The 23147-nt window shown below is 37.8% G+C and overlaps 1 protein-coding gene across 12 annotated transcripts in view; it reads left to right on the forward strand.

Moving 5' to 3' along the window:
- Positions 1-13943, forward strand: part of CREM (cAMP responsive element modulator) — a 35759-nt gene extending 21816 nt beyond the window's left edge. For 7 of the 12 annotated variants that reach the window (XM_068173696.1, XM_068173717.1, XM_068173704.1 and 4 more), the window contains 3 exons: positions 2784-2927; positions 10977-11133; positions 13231-13446. In XM_068173696.1, the coding sequence (XP_068029797.1) occupies positions 2784-2927; positions 10977-11133; positions 13231-13375 (446 nt within the window). In that variant the 3' untranslated portion in view covers positions 13376-13446. Of the gene's footprint in view, positions 1-2783; positions 2928-6468; positions 6636-10976; positions 11134-12829 lie in introns of those variants that run through there. The other 5 variants (XM_068173710.1, XM_068173669.1, XM_068173734.1 and 2 more) reach the window with 4 other exon arrangements.
- Positions 13944-23147: the final 9204 nt, after the last annotated feature.

A 23147-nucleotide genomic window follows, 5' to 3' on the forward strand; every position in this document is an offset into this window, starting at 1 on the left:
GTTACTGGAGTTAATTCACTTTTGTTTATAAAGTACTGGATTGGGATCTGAATGAATAATTGCCGGACAGCTGTGACATAATTGTTTACCCAGGTTCACTGTGGAGCCAAGAGCTTTATATCAATCTGTGCTGATGTTTTACTGCTTAGGAAGCCAAACTGACTGGGGTTGATTTGGTATGGTTCTGTGATGGTGTAGATGTACGACCATTCCTGGTTCTAACTCTGAGAGGCAGAATTTGGCTCTTTATAACTTGTCTGGGGGTAGAGTTGACAAATCTTGTTGTTCTTGTCCTGGACTTTGTGAAGAGTAGACGATACAATGCTTTACTTTTCTTGCTTCTCTCTCTTTTGTCCTGCCCTAAAATGAGGCACTCTCTGTTTTGGAAGCCAGACTGAAACATCTTGCTCTCTACACCCTGCCACAACTCTTCCCCTTCTCCTCAATGCCTTACAGAGCCTGGGTGCAGCACCCAACTAATTCCTATGTTACATACTCCTCATTCCAAGGGCAGGACTGGAGGTCCATGCTGAACCCTGTTTCAGTATTGCAGATAAGGCTCTGAACTTAATTCATCATGAGAGGAATTCCATGTTTTCCCCAAAAGAAGCTAATTCAAGTGTTGGGATTTGGCAATCTCAGTCTCTTTCCAGTGTTTATATCTGAGGTTGAGCTGTTGAGATAACCTGCTGTTGCCAAAACAGAACATTTGAAATGAGCAATCTCTAAAATTCACATAGGTATCTAACAAATCCTGTACTGAGCTAAGCAGAGCTGAACCTTCAAGAATGGTATAAAATACTGTAATCTGACAATGAATTCAGAGGAGTCAGCAAGCCTGAATCTTTTTTTATGTCTGAATTTTATAACATCTCAGATCACTTTGAATACAATGTTCATAGTTTAAATATCTTTTGGGGGAGAATGGATTTTTTTACTCCTTGGGCATTGCATTCTCAGCTAAAAGTTTCAGGATTGTTTTAATTAACACAGGAGATGTGGAATTGGCTGGTGAATCACTTGGTAGATAAGGAATTGGCTCAAAGAGGTCCAGTCAATAGCTGGATGTTCAGGTGGAGGCCAGTGATGAGCGGTGTCCTTCAGAGATCTGGTTTGGGACCAGTATTATTTAGGATCTTTGCTTGGAGATGTGGAAGGGGTTGAATGCACCTTCAGAAAGTTGTAGGTGACACCAGGCTAATGATGCAGTTGATACTCAAAGCTCAATAGAGAGAATGGATCCCATCCAAAGGGACTGTGACAGAGTAGAGAGGTGGACCCATGCAAACTCCATGAAAAGGCCAATGCCAATCCTCAATACACAGTGTCCTGTGCATGGGTTGTGTCAATCCTAAATGTGGATACAGACTGGGCAATGAGTGGATTGAGAAGACCTGGATGTGCTGGTGGCTGAAACACTGACTAGGAGCTTGCAATGTGTGCTTGCAGCCTAGAAAGACAACCAGATCTTAAGCTGCATCCAAAGCAGTGTGAGCAGCAGATTGTGGGATGCAATTCTGCCCCTCTGCTCTGGTGAGATCCCACCTGGAGTGCTGCATCCAGCTCTGAGTTTCCAGCATGAGACAGACATGGACTTGCTTGAACAGATTCAGAGGAGGGCCGTGGAGATTATCAGGGGCTGGAGGCCTTCTCTATAAAGACAGGTTGACAGGTTTGGGCTTGATTAGCCTGGAGAAAAGAAGGCTCTAAGGAGACCTTGCAGTAGCCTTCCAGTACTTAAGGGGGGGGCTACAGAAAAGATAGGGAGGGACTCTGTATCAGGGAGCATAGTGATAAGATATGGGGCAATGGCTTTAAACAGAGAGGATAGGCTTAGTTTAGATATTGGAATGAAATTTTCACTTTGGGGGTGACAAGGCACTGGAACAGGTTGCCCAGAGAAGTTGTGGATGCCCCATTCCAGGAGGCATTCAAGACCAGGTTGGATGGGGAGGCTCTGAGCAACCTGATCTAGTGGAAGGTGCCTCTGCACATGGCAGGGGAGTTAGAGCTAGATGATCTTGAAGGTCCCTTCTAACTCAAGCCATTCTATGATTCAGTGATATTTCTGTGTTTAATAAATGCAATGCTAATTTCAAAAGGAATACACAATTAATAATATCTCAAGGGAATTGCATTTTTATAAATGCAATAATTATAATTATGGCAAGAATGCAGTGATTTTTTTTAATGGGGAAAGTATATTTGGTTTTTTCTTAATGCTGCTACACTGAGGGAAGAACCCTACTTTGTTCTGTTTCTCTTTTTGCATGAGTATTGGGCTCTGTACAACTGTATACAACCTGGTTAAATCTTATGCTAAACTTTTTCTTACACTAAGGAGAAGATTGTTAGTATTGGACATCTTTCTCTTCCTTTGTCTTGGTGTCCTGGTATTTGTTTTCTGAGAGTCAATAAACAGCTTTTCTTAAGAATTTTTTTTAATAACTTCTATGTTAGTATTTAAAACGTCACTTTTATATCGCTAGGAGCTACTATGTTTCCCCCCAGTATTTGAACTATTTTTGTAGAGTTAATATTTCTGGAAACATAGAGATAAAATGTGTTGAACACTGCTTTTTATCTGTTATATGTATGGCGTATACTGCACAACAGGCTTTATATTTGTGGAAATCTGTATTAATATTACCTAAGTTTTATCATACAATTGATCCTTAAGCAAGGAGAGGACCAGGAGTCCTATAAAACAATGTTTATTTCATGTTTTTTAGCATGTGTTATGTCTTTCTATTGCCTAACTTACCTTTTTTTTTCCTGTTTAGTTACCATATCTCAAGGTGGTACAATTCAGACTGTGACAAATTCAGGTGCTCCTCAGCCAGGTGCTACCATTGTGCAATATGCAGCACAGTCATCTGATGGCACACAACAGTTTTTTGTTCCTGGAAGCCACGTTGTTGTTCAAGGTATATTTTAATAGTCTACTCCGTTTTCATTTCTTTCTATTAAACAATTTTTCTTTGAAGGTTTCTTATTATGTGTTGACATTATTGCACTATTAGGTAAAATACTCATAGCAAGATGAAGGAGTCTTAGGAAGGGATTCAGGTTCTCTGCTTAGCAGGGCAGCTACTACATTTGGTTAAAAAGAATGAAATAGCAGTATAACATCACTTTTTGCTTTGGGCTGTCTTGTCCAGATTTTGAGACATGTTTAATTAGAATAAAGGTACTTTTGCAGGTTGAAGTGAGAAGGTGCTGAAGGTGCACATCATTTAATATATGAATTTGTTTTAAAATATAATTTGTTTTAATATATGAATTTGTTTAATATATAATTTGGTTTTTTTTCAGCAGTTAATGGTAATAAAACACAAATTCTGAAGATTTTGGGATATGTTTAGGGCAGAATTTCCCTTCAACTTATGGCTCTTGCAGTTACTAGAAAGCAGATCCTTTACTGAAGCTATTTTTCTCACAGAGGGACACTTTGAAGGTCCTATAAAGTGCACACATGATGTGATGAAAACCTTTGAAAATGGGAGAAAAACCTTTGAAAATGGGAGATAGATTTCTCTGTGGAGACACTAAATTAATAGCTATGGAGGATATACAGAATTTTTTTTAATCTTTTTTTTTTTTTTAACAAATTTTCTAAAAAATTTCTTAAGCCAAAACAGCTATCTGAAATAAGCCATGAGAAGATCCTTGGGAGGATTTAGATATGTATTCATGGAGTGGATGAGGGTCATCAAATAAATGCTGAAACACATTGTTGTCCCAAGACTTTCAAGAAGCATTTCAAGTACTTTAAGACTATAAGATGAAAACACCTTAGCCAAATGTTTTTATTGCTCAGAGAGTATTGTTAGAACTTCCCTAAATATTATTATTAATTAATTCTTAACAAAGCCTAAGACCCAAATTTGGCTGTCCCCCAAACCAATTTCCCACTCTAGTATTGCATGTTTTTCTGAGTATGAGTCTAATATATTTTCTGTATGTGTGCCTTACACATCCCTTAAATCAGAGGCCACCTCCATCTCTCCAGGTACAATAATTAATTGTAGTATTTTTTAGGTACTGCTTTGATTTTTCAGAGATTCTTTGGTGTCAGAGGCAGAAAGAATAACTCCTTAGCTGCTTCCTAAGACTTCCCAAGTCTGTGAAGAAGCACAGCATTTGAGGATTTTATTTGGCAGCATTTCAGTCTTTGGGAATTCCATTTGACTGATTTTCCTTTACAGGCTCTCCATTACAGCCCTGTTCTCTGACAGAGCTACTCAGTCTCAGCAATGGGCTCCACAAGATGGAATTGTCCATTAAGTGTTTTGCCTGTGATGGAAACTTTTAAAATGGATTCAGAGACAGCAACTGAATACTTTCTACATCATGTTTTTGAAAGCATTTGGGTACTTTTAACTAAATTGATTTGCTCTCTGTCCATGATCAGAGAAGTTTGTTTCCTGGAATTCTCTATTCCTTTGGTTCAAAGTCCAGTGCTTTAGTGAGCCTCATAGATGTTAACACAGAAGAAAAATGTGACATAACATATAGGGAAAAGTACAAAGCAATCAGTAAATGAGCATTAACTTGGAGATAACAAGAAGATAAAAGGCTTCAACTTATTCTACATGCTATTGATATTAGAAAATGTTTAGAAAAAACAAAACGTCTATAGTACAAAATGAGATGTGTAAAAATAGTGTGAAAGCATTTGAAGATGTTTATAGTAATACAATTGTATGTAGGCAGCAAACCTGAGTTAATCACAATGGAGTGAGACAATGGAGTAAGTTGAATATACAAGTGTCTGAAATGTCCTTATTACGGGTCATCTTGCCTATGCTAGAAAGTCTGTTGGAATACAGGTAATGAACATTTGTCATTTATGCACACTTTGTAGTTGACTGTTCACCTAATGTTGTGATAGCATAGATTATAACAGAAAAATTATTCCGCTTATATCTTACAACTTTTTTATAATTTTTTTATATAATGTATTTTTTATAATGATTTTGGGTAGGCAGCATATAATTTTTTTTTCTTTACCACAGAAGAAGAAAAGAATATAACAAATACCTGGAAACAGAAAAGATCTGTTTCAGATTCTGTTTCAGAATCTTTCAGATAGCATATGTACTGATATTTTTTCTAAAGTATTTGTTAATGAATCTCATGTAATAATGGATACGATCACATAAACCCTGTGTTTGGTATTTTCTCATAACCTGTGGTGTGGAAAAATACTAGGATAAAAGTGCCAAATATATTGATCCAATTGAGTGACATTGTATTTGCTACAAGTTTACATTTGTAGGCAAAATAAGAGGCAGTTCTAGTATCTGAGCAGTTTCCTAATACATTAAGGGTTAAGGATTTTTTTGCTAGCTGAAGAAGGAGGTGTTTTGATTATTTGTGAAAGTGAGTGTAGAAAAGTTATATAAAAATCATTCTGTTGGCATCTATGTGTGTTTTCATTATATTGTTAATGATATTTGAAATCTGTGGCTTGAATGTCTTGTGCTTTAGTTCTGATCTTCTGTACATATGATCCTGAAGTGATCCTGTAATTTACAGGTTTAGGTTTAGAGAATAAACCTTATCTGTAATTTACAGGTAAGGTTTAGAGAACACTCCTGTTTTACTCCTGTAAACACAGGATGTAAAACACAGAACATCAGTGCAAACATTGATGCTTCCACTGCTGCCATCCAGCATAGTTTCACAGTTGATAAATTACTAGTCTGAATTTTTTTAGTACAAAGACCATAGAAGTTTGCTGTGCCCTACATACAAACCAGTGCTTGGACTCTTGCTCTGAAACTAGTTTCATTTGCATTGATGTAAATAAGGAGTAACTCTCTTAGAGCTGAGTTGTTGTTTTTGTAATTTATATTTTAAAACAGAGTCAGCCAGATCTCTCGGGCATATTTTGAAAAAGGAGGGAAGGGGAAAGAGGTAGCCTTTACCCAGAGTTACTTTTGTGCTTGTTACAGCATCTGAAACCACTGGCTTTAGGTTGACTTACTTTGTTGGAGTATTCTTTAATAATTTCTGAAGCTTTTAACTGAAATTAAATGAGTGGGTCATGGGTTTTCCTGCAAAATGAGGAGCTCTAGCCTTTCATTTACCTATTTGTTACAGCTTATTAAGCTTTCCTGTCTTGCATGTCTGTCCAACAGAGTTCTCTGCCCTTTACTGGAACTGTTCCAATGAAAACAACTGCATGTCTGTTTTAAATTTCCTTATTTTCTATCATGACTTTGTCATTTGGATTCATTCATGAATGCTAGAACCACGTTCTAATTTCTGTCAGTCAGTGCTGTGATTTTTCAGGTCTTAACAGCCTGCTTTTTGTTGAGTGCTTTCTGTAGCTTTATGAATAATTCAGGGTAAAAGAACAAAGCTAGGATTATAGCAATATGGAAGAGGAAGAAAAAACAGGTTTACTGGAAAAGGAATTCTTTGGGCTGCAGTTTCAGTGAGCTGTTCCAGTGATGGAGCACGTTAATGACAGCGGTAAGCAAGTGAGGTCATTGTGATGTCAGTGCTCTTGCTTGTAATCCTGCACATGCTTGGTAGTTTGGAACAGTTCATGCTGAGCTCTGGTAGAGGAGCAGCACAATCGTGTGTGCAGAAGTTGATCATGGCTGTTACAGGAGATGAAACAGGTAAAAATTTTGTTAGCCTTTGACATGGTATTTTTGCATGTCTGTGCAGTGTTTAGTTAATATTTGTGACATTTTCTTTTGAACCTGTTGCTGTAATTCTTTCATCTCTCTAAAGTCATACAAAATAGCTTCTTATTCTGTCTACTTAGTGTAGGATTCCAGAGCAATTTTAACAGTTTTGTTTGGGGGGAAAAACTAAAAATCACTGTTAGTGCATGAGTTCTTGCACAGATTGATTCAATAACTGTTCTTTATTATTTGATGCAGGATTTTGCTGAAAACAATCCACCACTCTGCTTTTGAGTTTTTCTTTATTGTGGTGATAGTCATATATGTTGCTGTGTTTATAATTGCTTTTTGTTTTGTAAAAATGACAACTGCCTTTTTTATTGAGCAATAAACGCTACAAATTTGATAGCCATGGGCTTCAACCTAGCTTTATAGAGATTGTTTCGGCAGTGTAAATCATTCCTATGCTTCCAGTATTAAAAAAACACTGAATGGAAACAAATTTGAGGGCAATAATTGAAGTGTTGTAAAGCCTGCTTGTTTTCTCCTCCACTGTTGAAATGGTCTGTTCCTCAGCTAATCGAGTTCAAAAGGCTGACGTCATTAGATTTCCTGGAATCGTGTTGCAGCAGGGAACTGGAAAAGTTAAACTCCAAACAAGATACACATTGACGTCAGCTCCAAGTCATGCTGCGATTTAGTCAGTTCCTTTCTGCCTCGTCAATTGCCTCCGGCAGCTCGGTACCATTAACTACTTCCCTGCCGGCTCCTACGTGCTGCTGCTCAGTGCTGGCACACGTTGTTTCATTAATCCAAAGATAAATATCTTCTCCGGGTCGATTTTAATGCTCAAAGGGATAATGATTCATGCCTTGTGTAGCCTGTTTAGTGGTGAAGTTAAAAACCCCTTGATAATCAAGTCCCACCATTATGACTCACAGAGGGGGAGAATAGGCGTCCAAATACATCGGGCATTTTTTCTCCTGGATAGTCACTGAAAGAACTGAGTGCAGGGATGCTCTCTAGTGTTCAGCAAGTTACTTTTTCCAAGAGGTGGTTGCTTTTTAAATGTTTTGGTTTTTTAAAATGCATGTTTGTTTGGTTTTTTTTTACTCTCTGTCTTTTGGCTTTCTTAATTTTCTTTTTGTAAGTCTCAAATTCAGGTTTTCAGTGACTTTTTATTCCCTTGCATTTTAAGGAGTAAAAAGAAAAAAAAAAATTACCTGGGGCAATTCGATAGGGAAAAGCACCAACTTGAGGTTTGTTGCTTTGTTAACACTCTCAGTTCTACTTCTGGTACCTTAGGAATTACATTAAATCTTTGTGAAGTGTCATTAGGAACAGCCACAGACGTTTGGCGGTCTGGATGAAGTGTGTGTGACATTTGTCTCAGATGCTGAAATGGAAGGTATGCTTCACTGTAATATAACTAGGCTTAAAATAACTTTGAAAAAAATTAAGTTTATCCCACTGTGTTTAGAGCCCATTTCATCTTTCCAAAGGTCTTTTTCTGGGAAGTCAGTTACATTGTAATTTCTTGAGCTAACATACAAAATATTTTTCAGTCTTCAAAATATTTTTTGCAATGATATATCATAAAACCTATATTATTGCACAGCTAAAAGATATTTTGTCAATGCTGTGCTATGCTTTTTTCTTGTTTCTAGACAGTGGTATCTGGATTGGCAAGGTGGTACCACCAGAATAGTTATCTGTCTTCCTGTGCTGGCAGATTTATAAGTGAGACAACGGTCAGGCAGAGACTGCCACTACTGGGACCTGCTCAGACTAGAACACTTAGCAGTGGTGTTTGCTGATCCCAGCTGAGATAGGGACTTGCTTTTGTTAGGTCTTGCTGGAGGTACATGATCACACTGAGTCCTCTGCACAAAAGCTGCAGTAAGTCCTGTTTGCTGCTATCTGAGCATAGGTCAGACACAGACAACAAAATAGTTGGTCTTGCCGGACTGAGATGATCTGGGCTGTGGAGCTTCCCCCCATGACTTCACCTACAAAATGGTTTGCTTGGATTTCTAATTCATCGTAGCTAAGGCAAATGAAGATAACATCTCTTTAATACCTAGTGATGAGATAGAAAAAGGTAGTTCTTACCATAGAGTCTACAAGATATGTTATGTGGCCAGCATAAAGGTGAGCCTGAAGAGTTACTAAACTTCCATTTTTATATAGTTAGTGAGCTGAGGTATCATTCCATTGACGTGACTGGGACTGCTAAGAAATGTGGAGGACTTAAAGGGTTAAGCAGTTCCCCTGTAGATGTACATGATGACCAAGCCCTGTGTTCAGGCAGCTGCCTGTCATTGCTCACAGGGCTGTTCTGGGCTGATTTCTCCCTCCCTCTCTCCCTCCCTCCCTCCCACATCCCCTGGGGATTATCCAGGTCAGTTCACTGGTCCAGTTCATCTTGTAATTCCACAAACACTTTTACCCGCAGGACTGAGGAGCAGGGGGAGGTGCACAGGGTTTAAGCTGATAATGATTTCAGGACATGGCTGTGGAATTATAGTCTAAATACAACTTGATTCTATTTTTTTGTTTTGAATTAATGAAAGACTTGTATTAATACAGTAAGAATAATAGTATATTTTTATTAAGTTTATTTTTATCCCCCTATAGTTAACTGTTGTTTCTTAACTGCTCAATCTGTCAGCCTCCCCAAGATGTTTTTGTCTACCTTTTATTTTTCCAAGTTGTCCTAGTGTCAGCTGGGATAGAGTTAATTTTCTTCCTGTTAGCTGGTACAGTGTTGGTTTTTGGTTTTAGGATGAGAGAGATGTTGATAACTCACTCCTGGTTTGGTTGTTGCCCAGCAGTTGTTGCACTAAGTCAAGGACTTTCCAGCTTCTCATGCTCTTCCAGTGAGTAGTCTGGGGGTGCACTCAAAGCTGTGAGGGATCACAGCCCGAGCAGCTGACCCCAGATAGCCAAAAGGGATATTCCATACCATAAGTCATCATGTTCAGTATATAAACTGTAGGGAAAGCTGGCCTGGGGCCTGCTGCTCAGTAACAGGTTGGGCATCAGTTGGTGAATGGTAAACAATTGCTTTTAATTTGCATTAATTATTTTTCTTGGGTTTGTTTCTCTTTCTTTTTGTTATTTTCCTTTTCATTACATTTTATTTTATTTCCATCAAACTGTTCCCATCTCAACCTATGAATTTTCTCTACCTCATCCAGCTGGGGAGCTGTGTGGGTGGAGTGAACAAGTGACTGTGTGGTGCTTAGTTGCAGGCTGGGGTTAAACTGTGAGACATGTTTTTCCATTATTTGAATAATGCTTTAAAGAATTAAAGTATAAGCTAAGTGTAACAATAGCCTCTGAAACATCAGCTATATACAGTTGCTTTAATTACAAAATTATAAGTTTTGTTCTGTCATAATATAAATTACTTATGGAAAGAAATAGGTAAATACTTGCTTAGAATGTAAAGAGGAATAAATTTTTTGTTTGGTTTTGTTTTCTGTCAGACAAGATACAAGTACTTAGGACTTCCCCAGTGCTTCTAAGTTGAGGTACATCACGTAGGGACAAGTACATCTGAAGCAAAGAAATGACATGAGACTGTAAGAAAGGTGTTAGTTTCAAGTCGCATCAGATCAGCATTTGGCTTGGGGAGAGCTGCTAAGCTCAGGAGCTGAATCTGAACTTTTGCCCTCTGATTTACTGTGCAGCTACACTCCTTCCTGTGCAACCGCCACTGCCTCCTGTTGCTTGCTAATGCTGCAGCATCCCATGTGTGGCCTCCTTGCCCGGGGAACAAATGCCTGTACATCCTGGGTGCTTGTCTATTCCTTTTCATTGTAGCAACAGCAGCTCTCACTCATTATCCAAGGTTGCCAAACTGCTGTTTTAAGAGGAGAGGCTGTAGAGCTGGTACTGTTGCTATCTCAATGAAGGAGGAGAAATTTGTCTTCTGAAGCAAATAGAGTCCTGTACAGGGAGAACAGGGTAGCCTATCAACCGCAGTGGCTACAATAGCAGGACCCTCTTTTTGTGTGATTGTGCAAACAGGAAGTAAGTGTCACTGCTTGAACTGTTTCTGAAACTGCTTTCCCCATGTTGTCTGAAGAGAGCCATGTGGAAGCTTTCAGTCTGGCTCGCTAGTGGGGCCACATGCTAGAGCAATTCAGATAGTTTACAGAGTGGAAATAAATGCTATTAAGATAAAAAAATATAGTTGTGTTACTAGAGACCTGTGAAATCATTTATGTATCTGGGATCCTGGATAAATCATTGTCAGAAATCTGTTATTTTCAGATATACCTCTTTTTTTAACCATACATTTTAAAATATGTTTCTTTTATACAGCTGCCACTGGAGACATGCCAGCTTACCAGATTCGAACTCCCACTACTACCTTACCTCAGGGAGTGGTTATGGCAGCCTCACCAGGGACTTTGCACAGCCCTCAGCAAATGGCAGAAGAGGCAACACGCAAGAGAGAGCTGAGACTTTTGAAAAATAGGTAAGACTATGTAATAATTCATAGTCAGTGTTGCAAACCACTCTCCCTCCCCCACAAACATTATAACAAAGTTTTCTTCTTAAGGTCATGAGCACTACCTGTAATTGATGAAAGGAAGGCAGGAAATTCTTTGTCAGTCATCCCATGTCCTTCTGGCCTAGAGTATTGCTTGTTAACTCCGGAAGATTAGAGTTGGCCTTATAGGCATGGATTTTTAGTTTGAAAATATTAGGTGATTCATAAATCAATATCAGATAATTTTTGTAATAATCCAGAGTTACACGTTTTGTTGAATTTTACTTCGTGTCCTCTCCCACTACTGACAGTAATGTGACCAATAGAGCCTTTTTCATTTTAAAGCATCCCAGCAAAGAATTGGTTAGGAAAATAGCTGAGGATCTCATTAGCAGCTGGCCATTAATGATGCTATGAAGAGGACTTATTCAAAGATGGAATGATAATTATAGACTTTGCTAAATACTTGGCTGCTGGGATGAGATACTTTGCAGTGCCCCTGTCATTTTGTGAGGCATATTGTGGGAAGTTGCTGTATATTTTTTAATTAGTTGTCATGGACTTGACTGAATGTTGTAAATGTCAGTCTTTCTCTGTGCATTCTTCTTACTGTTCCTAGGGGAGTCTGTCTTTTTAAAATGTGTAGCCACCTCTGTCACTGGCAGATTAATAGTAGAAATAGTCTGCTCTGCAGATCTCTAATACACTGCTTATCCACTTGTCTTATAATTGAATTAATGGTATTGCTTTGCTCTCATGCCTGTCCTTTATTTTAAATTACTTACGAGGATCGCTGCATTGTTGTGCCTCCTTTTTGTTTCTTCTCTTTTCAGTTTTAAAACTAGTGCCTATGCTATAGCTCATAATTTGCTGGAATGTTAGCCTCTCACAATTTGATAGTTTATCATGTTCCAGGGTGGTAAAGGAGAACTCCCAGTATTTTTAATATTTCTTCTGGAATTGAATGCTTGTTTAGTCTCATCCTTCTGAACACACTAGCCAAAGTGTTTGTCTCAAATATTAGAGACTTTTGAGCAGAACTACAAAAATGGCTTCAGGCTATCATTTGCCAGCAACAAAACCCACAGACTCATGTGGCTGAAATGTGCTCAGGCAGCCAGTTCTGAAATGCTAATAAATTGTATTTGTTTTGACTTAAATTCTACTGTACATCATTACAACATACTGTAAGTTTTTATCTTCATGTAAGCTTGGCATCTAGTTTTTATCTGAAGAGAGTAGTGTTACATTTGTGTTTTTTCTGGAAGTATATTCTCTGGGTTTGGTTTTAAGATTTTGATGGCAGAAGACAGTGCTCTCGATAAACACACAAAGTAGAATGTGACTGGAAGAAAAAAATGCTGCTTTCCATCCTAATGTTTAGTACAATTCAAATCAATGCATCATCATTAACTCCCTGTTTTTCTCAATTCTTGTGTGTAATGGTTCCATCTTTGTATTTGGTGATGCTGGATGCATTTCAAGTTCTAGATGTTTTGGATTATATTTTAACTATGTTACTGCTTTTGGCTGTTATCCGATGTTCTGTTTGTGCAATCCAGCAGTTGTTGGTGGTGGTTGTTGTTATTGTGGAACCACAGGGATTGCAGGTAATTGCATTTATCCAGTCTTTGCCATATTGTGGCTGTTCCTGTAGTCATTTGCCTTGTATTGGTTCCAGGGAAGCTGCCAGAGAATGTCGCAGAAAGAAGAAAGAATATGTCAAATGTCTTGAAAATCGTGTGGCTGTGCTTGAAAACCAAAACAAGACTCTCATTGAGGAACTCAAGGCCCTCAAAGATCTTTATTGTCATAAAGCAGAATAACTGTCTTTCATTTGGACCTCCTTTATTATGAACTTTAATCAAGGCATGAGAGGAAGCAATTCTACAGATTGCCATATGAACTTGAGAAAGAGACACTTGAGGCCCTTGTGGAACCCAGTTTTGCTTAGTGTTTTCAGACTGATTTGGGAGATATTCCAAAATTTGGAATTCTGTCATAGTCTCCATACTCTGCTGAGCTTTCTAATGGCATGCAAATGGCTTTTTTGTTTGCACTTTTTACTTCTGCTTTTTGCAGGGAAGCTGCTAAAGAATGTCGACGTCGGAAGAAAGAATACATAAAATGTCTGGAGAGTCGTGTTGCAGTGCTAGAAGTTCAGAACAAGAAACTTATACAGGAGCTTGAAACCCTAAAAGACATTTGCTCTTCCAAAACAGATTAGTAAAAATATTTATTATACTGTGAACTAAGATATGTCCAGTTGCTTTGTAAGACAATACATAGCCAACATGACTTACGGCTTTCTCTTTGTGTCATTTATAATATATTCCAACTCCTAACATTCCTGAATGCTTTCCTGCTTTTTGTCAATTCATAGCTCTAATTTCAGGTTTTTCATGCACCATCCATCTGTCTCCCAAGGAGCCAAATGCTAAAAAATATAACAAAGTAAAAAAGTGCATAATTTCTAAGAGCTGTTTCTTTGCCATATATTTACATATTACTTTTTACATGTTACTGAGTGTCCTGCACATTCAAAGTATTTTGCAATTGTTTTAGATGAATCATAAAGATAATGCATCCAGTAACACAAGAAAATCAAACAACCCAAGGTATCTCAGGAAAGAGTTTATAAAAGAATGTTATGATTATATGTATGTACTAGCATACTAGCCTACAGATGATTTTATGGCATATTTTTATATTAGTTGCTTTGTGGAAAAAGTATTGTATTGCTGTCACTGAGTGCCATGGTTAAAGATAGTTTTTAATAGAACCATGTTGTTTAACCTGTGTAGTGTCTGATTTCCTTTAAAAACCTGGTTGAGATGCTTTAAAATCCATGAGTATCTGAAAGAAGACAAAGGGAAAAAAGCACACCTAAGCTCATGACATGATGCTAAATATATTGTAAATACCTGTAAGAAGCTCTCTGTTATATGGTTGCTATTTACTTAAATTTCCTGTAATCTGCAGAATATTTGATTCACTGAAGGTCCATATGTCAAAATTTAAATGTTCATCCTGAATACTTCCCATTCTAGATCCTGTACACCTGTAGATAGTTGCCTGTAGTGAAGATTAGTTCAGTTCTTTTCACAATTTCAGCAAACTACTGAGTGGTGGTCAAGGTGTCCCAAGGAAGGAAGCTTTCCAATAAGTGACTGTTTGCTGTTTGACTGAGTTCTGGAGTAGCCTACAGAGGAGATCTGAAGCGTTTTAATATAAAACCATGTTTAAACCAGATTACAGCTCTCATAAATGCAGTATGTGCCAACTTTCCATTGTGTTTTGAAAAAAACTAGTGTATATGCAAAGTTGCTAAGTTGCTAAGTTGCTTCTGGGTACTTTTTAAATTCAGGAGTGATCTAATTGTTTGGCCAGTACAGTCTGTGAGCAGAGTATTTGGGAGCTTTGCTGGAACTAATGACTTTACTGATGTGGTAGGAAGAGAGGCCTGTTTCCTACTTAACTGGCTTTACTTGAGGGTGTGTGTGTGTGAGAGTGTGAGTGGAAGGGGAGGAGGGATGGAATCATACTGAAGTCATTGAGATTTCCTAATTTAATTTAAACTCAATTTGCATTTAACCCTCTTCAATCTGACCCTGTTGGGGTGGGTTGGTTTATGTATCTGTTTTTTTTCTTCTTTCCTAAATTTCTTGAAATACACAGGATAATATTTTGAAAATCCCACTAAGTACCAAAGTGACACCATTTGTAAGAAGAGGTATTCTCTCTCACTTCCTGCAGCCACATCAGTTGATTGAAGGAGGTAACAAGATACCTCTGGCCTCTAAGGCTCTGATGCAGGTTTGGAACAAAAGTAAAGTAAACTTAGAAATACCTTCTTCACTGTGAAAATACATCTGAAGTGCGAAGGTCAGCAGAAGTCAAAGGTGGACAGGATGAATGCAATCTGCAGGTCCATGTTGCAGCCTCTGCAGTACAACTAGTAAGCTGTTTCTTGTGGCTTTGTCACTAAAGTCTGTTTTCTGTTACAGGTAGACATTGCTTCTGACTCACAAGGAATTTGGAAACTTAAATAGAGAGAAATGTTTCCAGTAAAAAGTCCCCTTTATCTTCACAATAGTATCTGGTACTAACTACAGTTAGAAATTTGATGGGAGGAATCCTTGTCTATTCCACATCTGTGTAGTTTATACTCATTTCTTTACTAGTGGAAACAAAGAATGGTTTGGGTTGGAAGTAACCTTTAAGATCATCTGGTTCCAAAGCCACTTGCTACTAAATCATGTTGCTTAGAGCTCCATCCAATCTGGCCTTGAATGCTTCCAGAGATGGGGCAACCACATCTTCACTGAGACACTTGTTGAGTGCTAATTTCTGAGTAAAGAATTCATTCCTAATATCTAATGTGAATCTCTCCTCTTTTCTTTATAACGATTGCCCCTTGTCCTGTCATTGTCTACCTGTGTAAAAAATTCTCTCCTTCTTTCCTGTAAGCCTCCTGTAAGTACTGAAATGCTCAGTGAGGTCTCCCTGGAGCTTTCTTTTCTCCAGGATGAAATAGCCTAACCATCTCAGGCAGTTCTCATTGCAGATGTGCTCCTACCCTGTGGTTATGTTTGTGGCACTCCACCAAACATGCTCTAACAGGTCCATGGCTTTCCTGTGCTGGGGCCCCCAGAGCTGGATGCAGCACTGCAGGGGGAGCCCTGCCAGAGCAGAGGAAAGGGGCAGAATCCTCTCCCTGACCTGCTGCCCACCCTGCTTTGGATGCAGCCCAGGATGGACTTGGCCTTCGGGGCAGCAGGCACACACTGAAGCACTGATGGATGTGGTGCAGGAAAAAGACCTTTTCAATACAATAGTATTCTTTATATAGAAACATCAAGTGAATCTGAGTTGGTTTATTACAAGAGAATTTGAGCACTGCCCAAGCTTTGATTTGGCAGAACCAAGAGTTTTGCTTTTTCATTATCAAGAAAAAAGGCCAAAAAAAAGTGGTTTTTCCCTTCCTGTTAGAAAACTGCATTTCTATTGTATGAAACTCCTTTCTTGCTGAAACCACACAACTGCAAGTTTCTTTAAGATAGACAGCTAGAGGATTTGCCTTGGAGGGAAGGTGGGTGTACACAGGCCTGCATGGATTTTAATTTTTTTTTTCAAAATAGATTTTCATGTATCTCAGGTAAAATAGTCTCTTGGAAAATATCTTCAGCTTCCTAGACTTGTGGGTGATGAGGAATGTAATAGTCAACTTCCTCTTAAGGTACAGCTTTGAGTCATAGCTGTTTCCCTCTTTAAGCAGATGTGCAAAGAGAAATCTCTATAGACTACCCAGACAAATCTCTCTTGACTCTCTAAACCAGCCTCAGTTGTTTTGGCCAGTGAAGAAAGGGATTAAAATAAGTATATTGTATGAGTAGGTGTGGATTTAGCTTCTTTGGGAGGACTTTTTGATTGTTATTCCCACAGATTTTGCTGTTTGCAAGAATAATTGCAGATTTTTTTTTGGCTGCACTTATACAGTCCTGAGGAGTGCAAGTTGTCTTCTGCTTGGTTTTCCTTCTGTTCTTGTCACACGTAATTGCTGATCTGTACTGGTACCCTGCAGACATCAGTGTAATAGCTAAATTCAGTGTGATCTTTTTCTGAATTAAATTTCACTTCAAAGAAAACTAAGGGGTCTGCTCAGCCACTAGTTTGGATTGACTCATTTTGCCCACAGTTTTTTCCTGTTTCATCCCCTTGGTATTTAGTGTGTGGGTGTGTAGAAGGCAAGACTGTATTGAGTGCTGAGCTGTTAAGCAGCTGACAGAAGTAACTGCCTTTTGGTTGTCAGCCTTTCTGTAGAAAATATTGTTGTCATGTGGGGAGAGGGTCTAGGGTTTTTTTTTGAGATTTTTTTAAGGTACTATGAGGCCCTTTTGGATGAGAACAACGGTGATCTCATTATTCCAGCAAAAGTGTTCTAGTATTTGCTTGATTTAATAACTGAGGAAAATAATTTAGGTAAATTCTAGAACAATTTGATAGTCTGTCATGCCAACTGGAAATGACGGCTAGCGAAAATCAAATTATTCTTCTATGTCTAATGAATTTTTAGTCTACTTTCTCAATTTTCTATTTTTTTCTTAATTCTGAGTTAGAACTTCCTTCTTGCAACAGGCTTGCTCTATACAGTATGAAGCAAAAGCTATGTATATGCACAAAGTCTGAGAGAGAGTAGTGTGTGAGTTGAGTGCTGCATGTAGACTGAGGAAAAAAACACTTCATTGTATTCTGTGTGACTTGAATGGAAAAAACAGTGAAGGAAGTGTCTTTGTTATGGTAACTGCTGAGCTTTTTCCTCTCTTTTAATAGCCTTTGTCAGTGAAATCAGGTGTGATTAATACATCTCGTGAATGGAATTATGGCTATAAAAATGTCACAATTCAGAAATCTGGTTATCTAGCCAAGTCATTGTTTTGTTTTGTAGCTTCAAAAATACGATTTCCAAACAACCTTGAATGAGGCTCTTAATATTCTCACTTTCATGATTCTCCTCTCCACCTCTTCCCAATGTGGTTGTACTCACACCAGTTAAAAGCTGCTGCAGATTTGTTGAACAGGCTCGGTCTGGACCAAGAAGGTTTATTCTAAAATAATTCTCTTAAGGATTTTCCCCCCCTAAGCAAAGTATTTATCACATTTCTAGCTTCCATCAATTCTTACAGAAGTGAGAGAACTGCAAACACATTTTTAAGTTTAATGCATACTGAACTGTTTTGCTTGATGAAGTTGATTCTGAAGATCTAGATTCTCCAGGATCCTGGTTATGTGAACTAAAAGCTTTCTGAAGTTTGTCAGCTGGCATACAAACAAAAAAATGCTGAAATCCTTGACACCTCTGCATTTTTACCAGTGAAGTTGTCAGTTACTTCAAAGGTCCAGACATAGGCCTGGAGCTGCAGCTTTCATGACAAGTGAGCGGCCCAAATCTGTTTAGATCTTCAAAGCAGACATTGTTCTTTTTCTCTCATTTGAGGTCTGATCTAATTAGCTTTTCTGAAGTGTGTCTATTGGAAATGGTCCTAAATGAAATACAGCCACAGATAAACAGGAAAAGTTAGGATAGATTGAACAAAGTGTTTGAAAACAGTGCTGTTACAGAATATAACACAAGCAGCTATGGTAAGTTTGGATGTGGGACTGTTTATTTTTTAATTTCTGGGTTTTTTTTTGCAAAAGCCCCATTGGTCTATGTAGGGATCTGAGCTCTGCAGAATTGAGCACAGGATGAAAAGTTTTAACATTGCAAAATCAGTTCCACTTTCTTTTGTTGTATCTTGTGTAAATTTTTAGCTACAGCTCTCTCCCTCATACTATCAGACCTGCTCCATACATTCTTTGTTCTTTTTCATTTATAATTTTCATTTTCCTGAAATACTAATATTGTTTCCTGTGAAATGACAGTTGCTCATGTTTGTATCGCATTTCTTCTAGTATGTTTTGAACCTGGTGGTCAACAGCAATTAAAGTTCATAGATGTATCAAAGATCTCTCAAACGTTCATGAAAATAGGGAGTTAGCAATGAAGGCATGGACTTCCTACAGGAGAAGTTGGAATGTAAGTTTTTTTTAGATTCAAGAAAACTTTCTGGGTATTCTCTCCTATTAGCTTCCAGAGAATTAATTCACTGATTGCCTGTGAACCATAGAAAGTGAAGTTTTGTTGCTGACAACTATTTGTATTTTTGGAGGGTATTTGAATGTCTGTAGATTATACTATATTTGTTTAAAAGGACAATTTGTTTATAGACAAAATGTATTTTATTAAAAAGCTTGAATACCTTGCAGGCCTAAGTTATTGGGTCTGACATTGTTTTCTGTGTCTTCAACGAGCCAGTGGTAGTTGAATAAAGGAGAGTGCATTGTATCCTGAAAAAATACTTGCTGGATGCTCCCCCAAATTTAAACAATTACAACAATTACTGACATACTTTTTTTTTTCTTTTTCCCACACTTCAGCTAGGCAAATATGTTAAAAATAGATTGATTTTGAAATACACTCTTTGCAAGAAAAAATATCCACTGCCTGTACTGTTACATTATAGTAGCTCTGAGTAGAATCTGATAATTCAGTCTTAAATTTGAAATGCTGGTGATTTCTGACCTTCTGGGTAAAGTTCAAAGCAAAAGAGAAACGATTTTTTTCCAGCTGTTTTAGAGTGACACCTTGTGGAGTATAAATGTCTGGACTTTATTTTCAAACTGATAAAGCAGCCAAAGGATGTTCCAAAAGTAGGGAATTTTTTGTATCCTATGGGGGAGGTTTGGGGGGTGGGGTGTTCTGTGGCTGTTGGGGACAGAAACTAATTTTTCCTGCTTTTCCTGTGTTAGTATGTATTTAGAAATAAGTGATTTAAAATTTGATAGCCTTTCAAGAGGAAAAAAAATTATATTGACAGTTTTTCAATTTATAGTCTTTCTGATCAAGTCCCATTTAATGAAAGACAAAATGGGAATTATTTAATTTTGATTTATAATAATAATAATAATAATAGGATTTATCTAAATGCTATTGCAAATACTGCTTTTGAGGCACAGTTGTTATTAGTTCTAGATCACAGAAATTAAATACAATAAAAAACCTAAGTATCTTTTGAGATATAATGACGTGAAGGGAAAATGAAATAATGCAGCTTTAATCCTGGCATATAGAAATGTCATTCTGATAATGGAAGGGAGAAGTAAAATGGGGGAATGTAGAACACAGGAAAAGGTAAAGACAAAGTCATAAAGAAAATCATTCTTCAGGATAGATAGATTCTACTTTTCTAATAAATTGCACAGTTCTGCATTACAGGCATGACTATATAGCATTCTGTCCCCCACAGACACGTCTGCAAGTGGCCATGTGGACAGTTCATACATGTGTTTTTCCACAGCACCTGTGAAGTGGGTGAACTGAGCACCTAAACAGATTTTTTTTTTGACTCTTTCAAGAAAATTAGCCAAATACATGAGATGTGATGTCAAGATCTAGAACAACAAATGCATTTGCATATGGTAAGTTTATAGGCCTATTCTATGAAAAATGAAAATATATGTGGTTTGGGAACTGTTGTTATTAAGAGATTATATTAAATATTTATATGATTTGACAATTAAGCCAGTTACAAATGCCATGCATTTTTTTTCCCAGTCCAAAATATTAACTTGGTAACAGTTAAGTTTGTGTTTTAACAGAGACAGTCTGAAGAGGGTCAGTGTCCACTTTCACTATAGTGTATGATTGCAAAGCTTATAAAACTGATTTGCTGTCCCAGTTGTTTTCAGTGTAGCTGTTTTGGCCAGTGTTAGATCTGGTTGTGTATCTCTTCCCCAGACTAGAGCATTCCTGAGGTGACAAACATTATGCTCAAACAACATCTCATGCTGTTTGAGTATATCAGTCGGTTTCACAGAAAGTCCTTCTGTTTCCAGTTTATACACACCCTCACACCACCCCACTTTCAAGAAGGAAAGAAAGAAATGTTACATTTCTTTAGCCAGTATTTTAGCCCTGGAAATCCTTAGGTCTTCTGTTTGGTCTCCCACTTTGCCATTAGCTTCCTAAGGATCAGAAATGGATTTGCTCTCATAACCCAGCTGCGTACTTTTACAAACAGCAGAGGTCTCATTGTGCAGCTTGGAAAGGTATGAGCAGAGAACAGAAACAACTCGTGCAAATATGCACAGCAGCAAATATGCACTCATGCAAATATGCACACCTGCAGGCCTCAGGTCAAGAGGCATCTCTAGAGATACATTCCTACCAAATCTCCTTTGTAAATGACTGGCAAGAGAACCTCTGCTTTCTACTGCCCATGTGCCCAAAACCACATATAGGAGAATTTGATCAAGTTACTAGTATTTCTGGAAGTATCACTTTTTATTGGCTCCTTTTAGTTTGTTTTTCAAAGTTTTTTTCTCAGAGCGATGACTCTTCTAGCATAGCCTAGCTGCCTCTGGGTAACAAAGTTCAAGTTTGATTTTTTTCTCTAGCAAGATGGTCAGCTTCTGCCTGTGGCAAGATAACTTGTTATTCTTTTTAATGCACACTTAACACTAATGGAACAGCTGTAGAAATGTCCAAGGGCTTTTTCAAGTGTACCAAGGAAAAATAAAGGCATATGCTCAAACTTGAAGGAAGGAGAAGCTTCCTTCAAGCAAGAAGAGGGCACTCCCATAATAAAATTATCAAAGCTCTACTCTGAAGTTTCATAAAAAACTTTAAATCTGACCAAAGCATTTCCTCACATACTCCTCTGCTCCCTGCAAAGGTTTTGAAAATACAAACTATAACTGTCCAGCCAGTCTAAAGAATCTGAAAGAATCAGTTTACAGCAGATTATGTAAAAAATCTGATTCTGATGCCTGCCTCTGCTGAAATTGTAAGTAAATAAACCTAGTGCTTTTATGTCTTCATTATGCACTGCATAAGGACTATATTTAGGACAAAGGAAAGCATGACTAACAGTGTCCACATAAATTTTGATTAGGATATGGGGTAGTCTTGTCTGTCTGAATTACTCTTGGAAAAATCTTCATAACTAAAATTACTTAAGTACAAGGGATTTATGCAATTCCATGAGAGAAATTACGTATAGATCAAACAGAAAATATGAGTCATTAGTGTCACTTATGAACAGGACAATGGTTAAGTATGTAGGTCACTTTTTAGAGATTAGTTATCTGGCATCTTGAACAGATGCCCAGCAAAATGAAACACACTAAATGGAATTCCTGATATAAAATAATCCTATTAAAATACAACATTAACATTGCAATAATGTAGAGAAGTGGTGTCAGGACAGCAGCTTTGTTTTAAAATACATACTTGATAAGGAAATAAGCCTGTCAAATGAAAAGAATCATAAGGACAGTGGCTAAATACATTTTAAATGTGGTTAAAGGTTTTATTCCTAATTCATTAATCTGCTTTGAATCTTTAGCAACATAAAGTATGATGAAAAATATTCAAAAATATCAGCTACAAGGAATGTAGCTGATATGCCATCAGGTATGACATTTAGGCCAGATGAGCAGGTTTTTTTTGCTCAAGTCAGTCAATAATTGTAGCAGAAAGCATAGCTGGACATTGTAGCATATAAGCTACCAAAAAAAAAAAAAACCCTAAGCCAGTAGATAACTGAGGCAAAATGAAGGAATATACTGCAACAAAGGGGCTGGAAAAAATAGTTGTACCTACTGTCTTAGCTCAGTAGCAGTGGTACAAAATTAGTCTGGAGTGCTACAGCTGGTTCTTCTTCAACGTTCGTGAAGCTGAGTATGTCCAGTGATGAGAGAAGCAGACCTGCCTGAAGAGCAGAGTTGGTGCACAGCCAGAACTTGGCCTGCAGATTTACTTGTGCCTCATCACTGCAGAAGCGCTAGAGGGTGAAAACCTTGAAGAGTATCCCACATTGATGGTACCCAGGGGAGCTGCAATGGCATTTGTGAACCTGCTATGGGAAATAGCACTATCTTAAGGACCAGATACTAAATGGTCCAGTAAATTGTTGCATGTCTAAACTTTAGATATCTGGTCCCAAATCTGGTAATTGGATCTCTCAGTGTGTACAAGTTCTCTACACAATACATGACTACTTATGTTAAAGAGAGAAGTTCATAGGAGTAGGTATAGAAAGTTCATCTTTCTCCTGATTCCTGGATAAGTTAACTCTTAATTACTTGAAGTGATACTCATCTTACCTAACAATGATAATCTAAACTCTAGGTATTTCTCTGTAGACTAGTTCTGTATTTCAGTGCGATGGCAGGTAGCATTTCCATAATGCAGTCTATAACTCTGAGGATGGAGTTATTTGCTCTTGCTGAAGTCCCTTTCCTTCCACTAAACAAACAAACAGTTTAGAGGACAGCTAGGAACAGAGGGCTGTTTTTTTTTTATTGCAGTTGAGCAAGATACACCCAACCCCAATGTTATAAATTCCTGATCCTTCCCAAGACAGATTAACTTTTATCTTGAAGAAAAAGTCCTC

This window comes from Anomalospiza imberbis, chromosome 1 (assembly GCF_031753505.1).
Source record: "Anomalospiza imberbis isolate Cuckoo-Finch-1a 21T00152 chromosome 1, ASM3175350v1, whole genome shotgun sequence".
NCBI lineage: Eukaryota > Metazoa > Chordata > Aves > Passeriformes > Viduidae > Anomalospiza > Anomalospiza imberbis.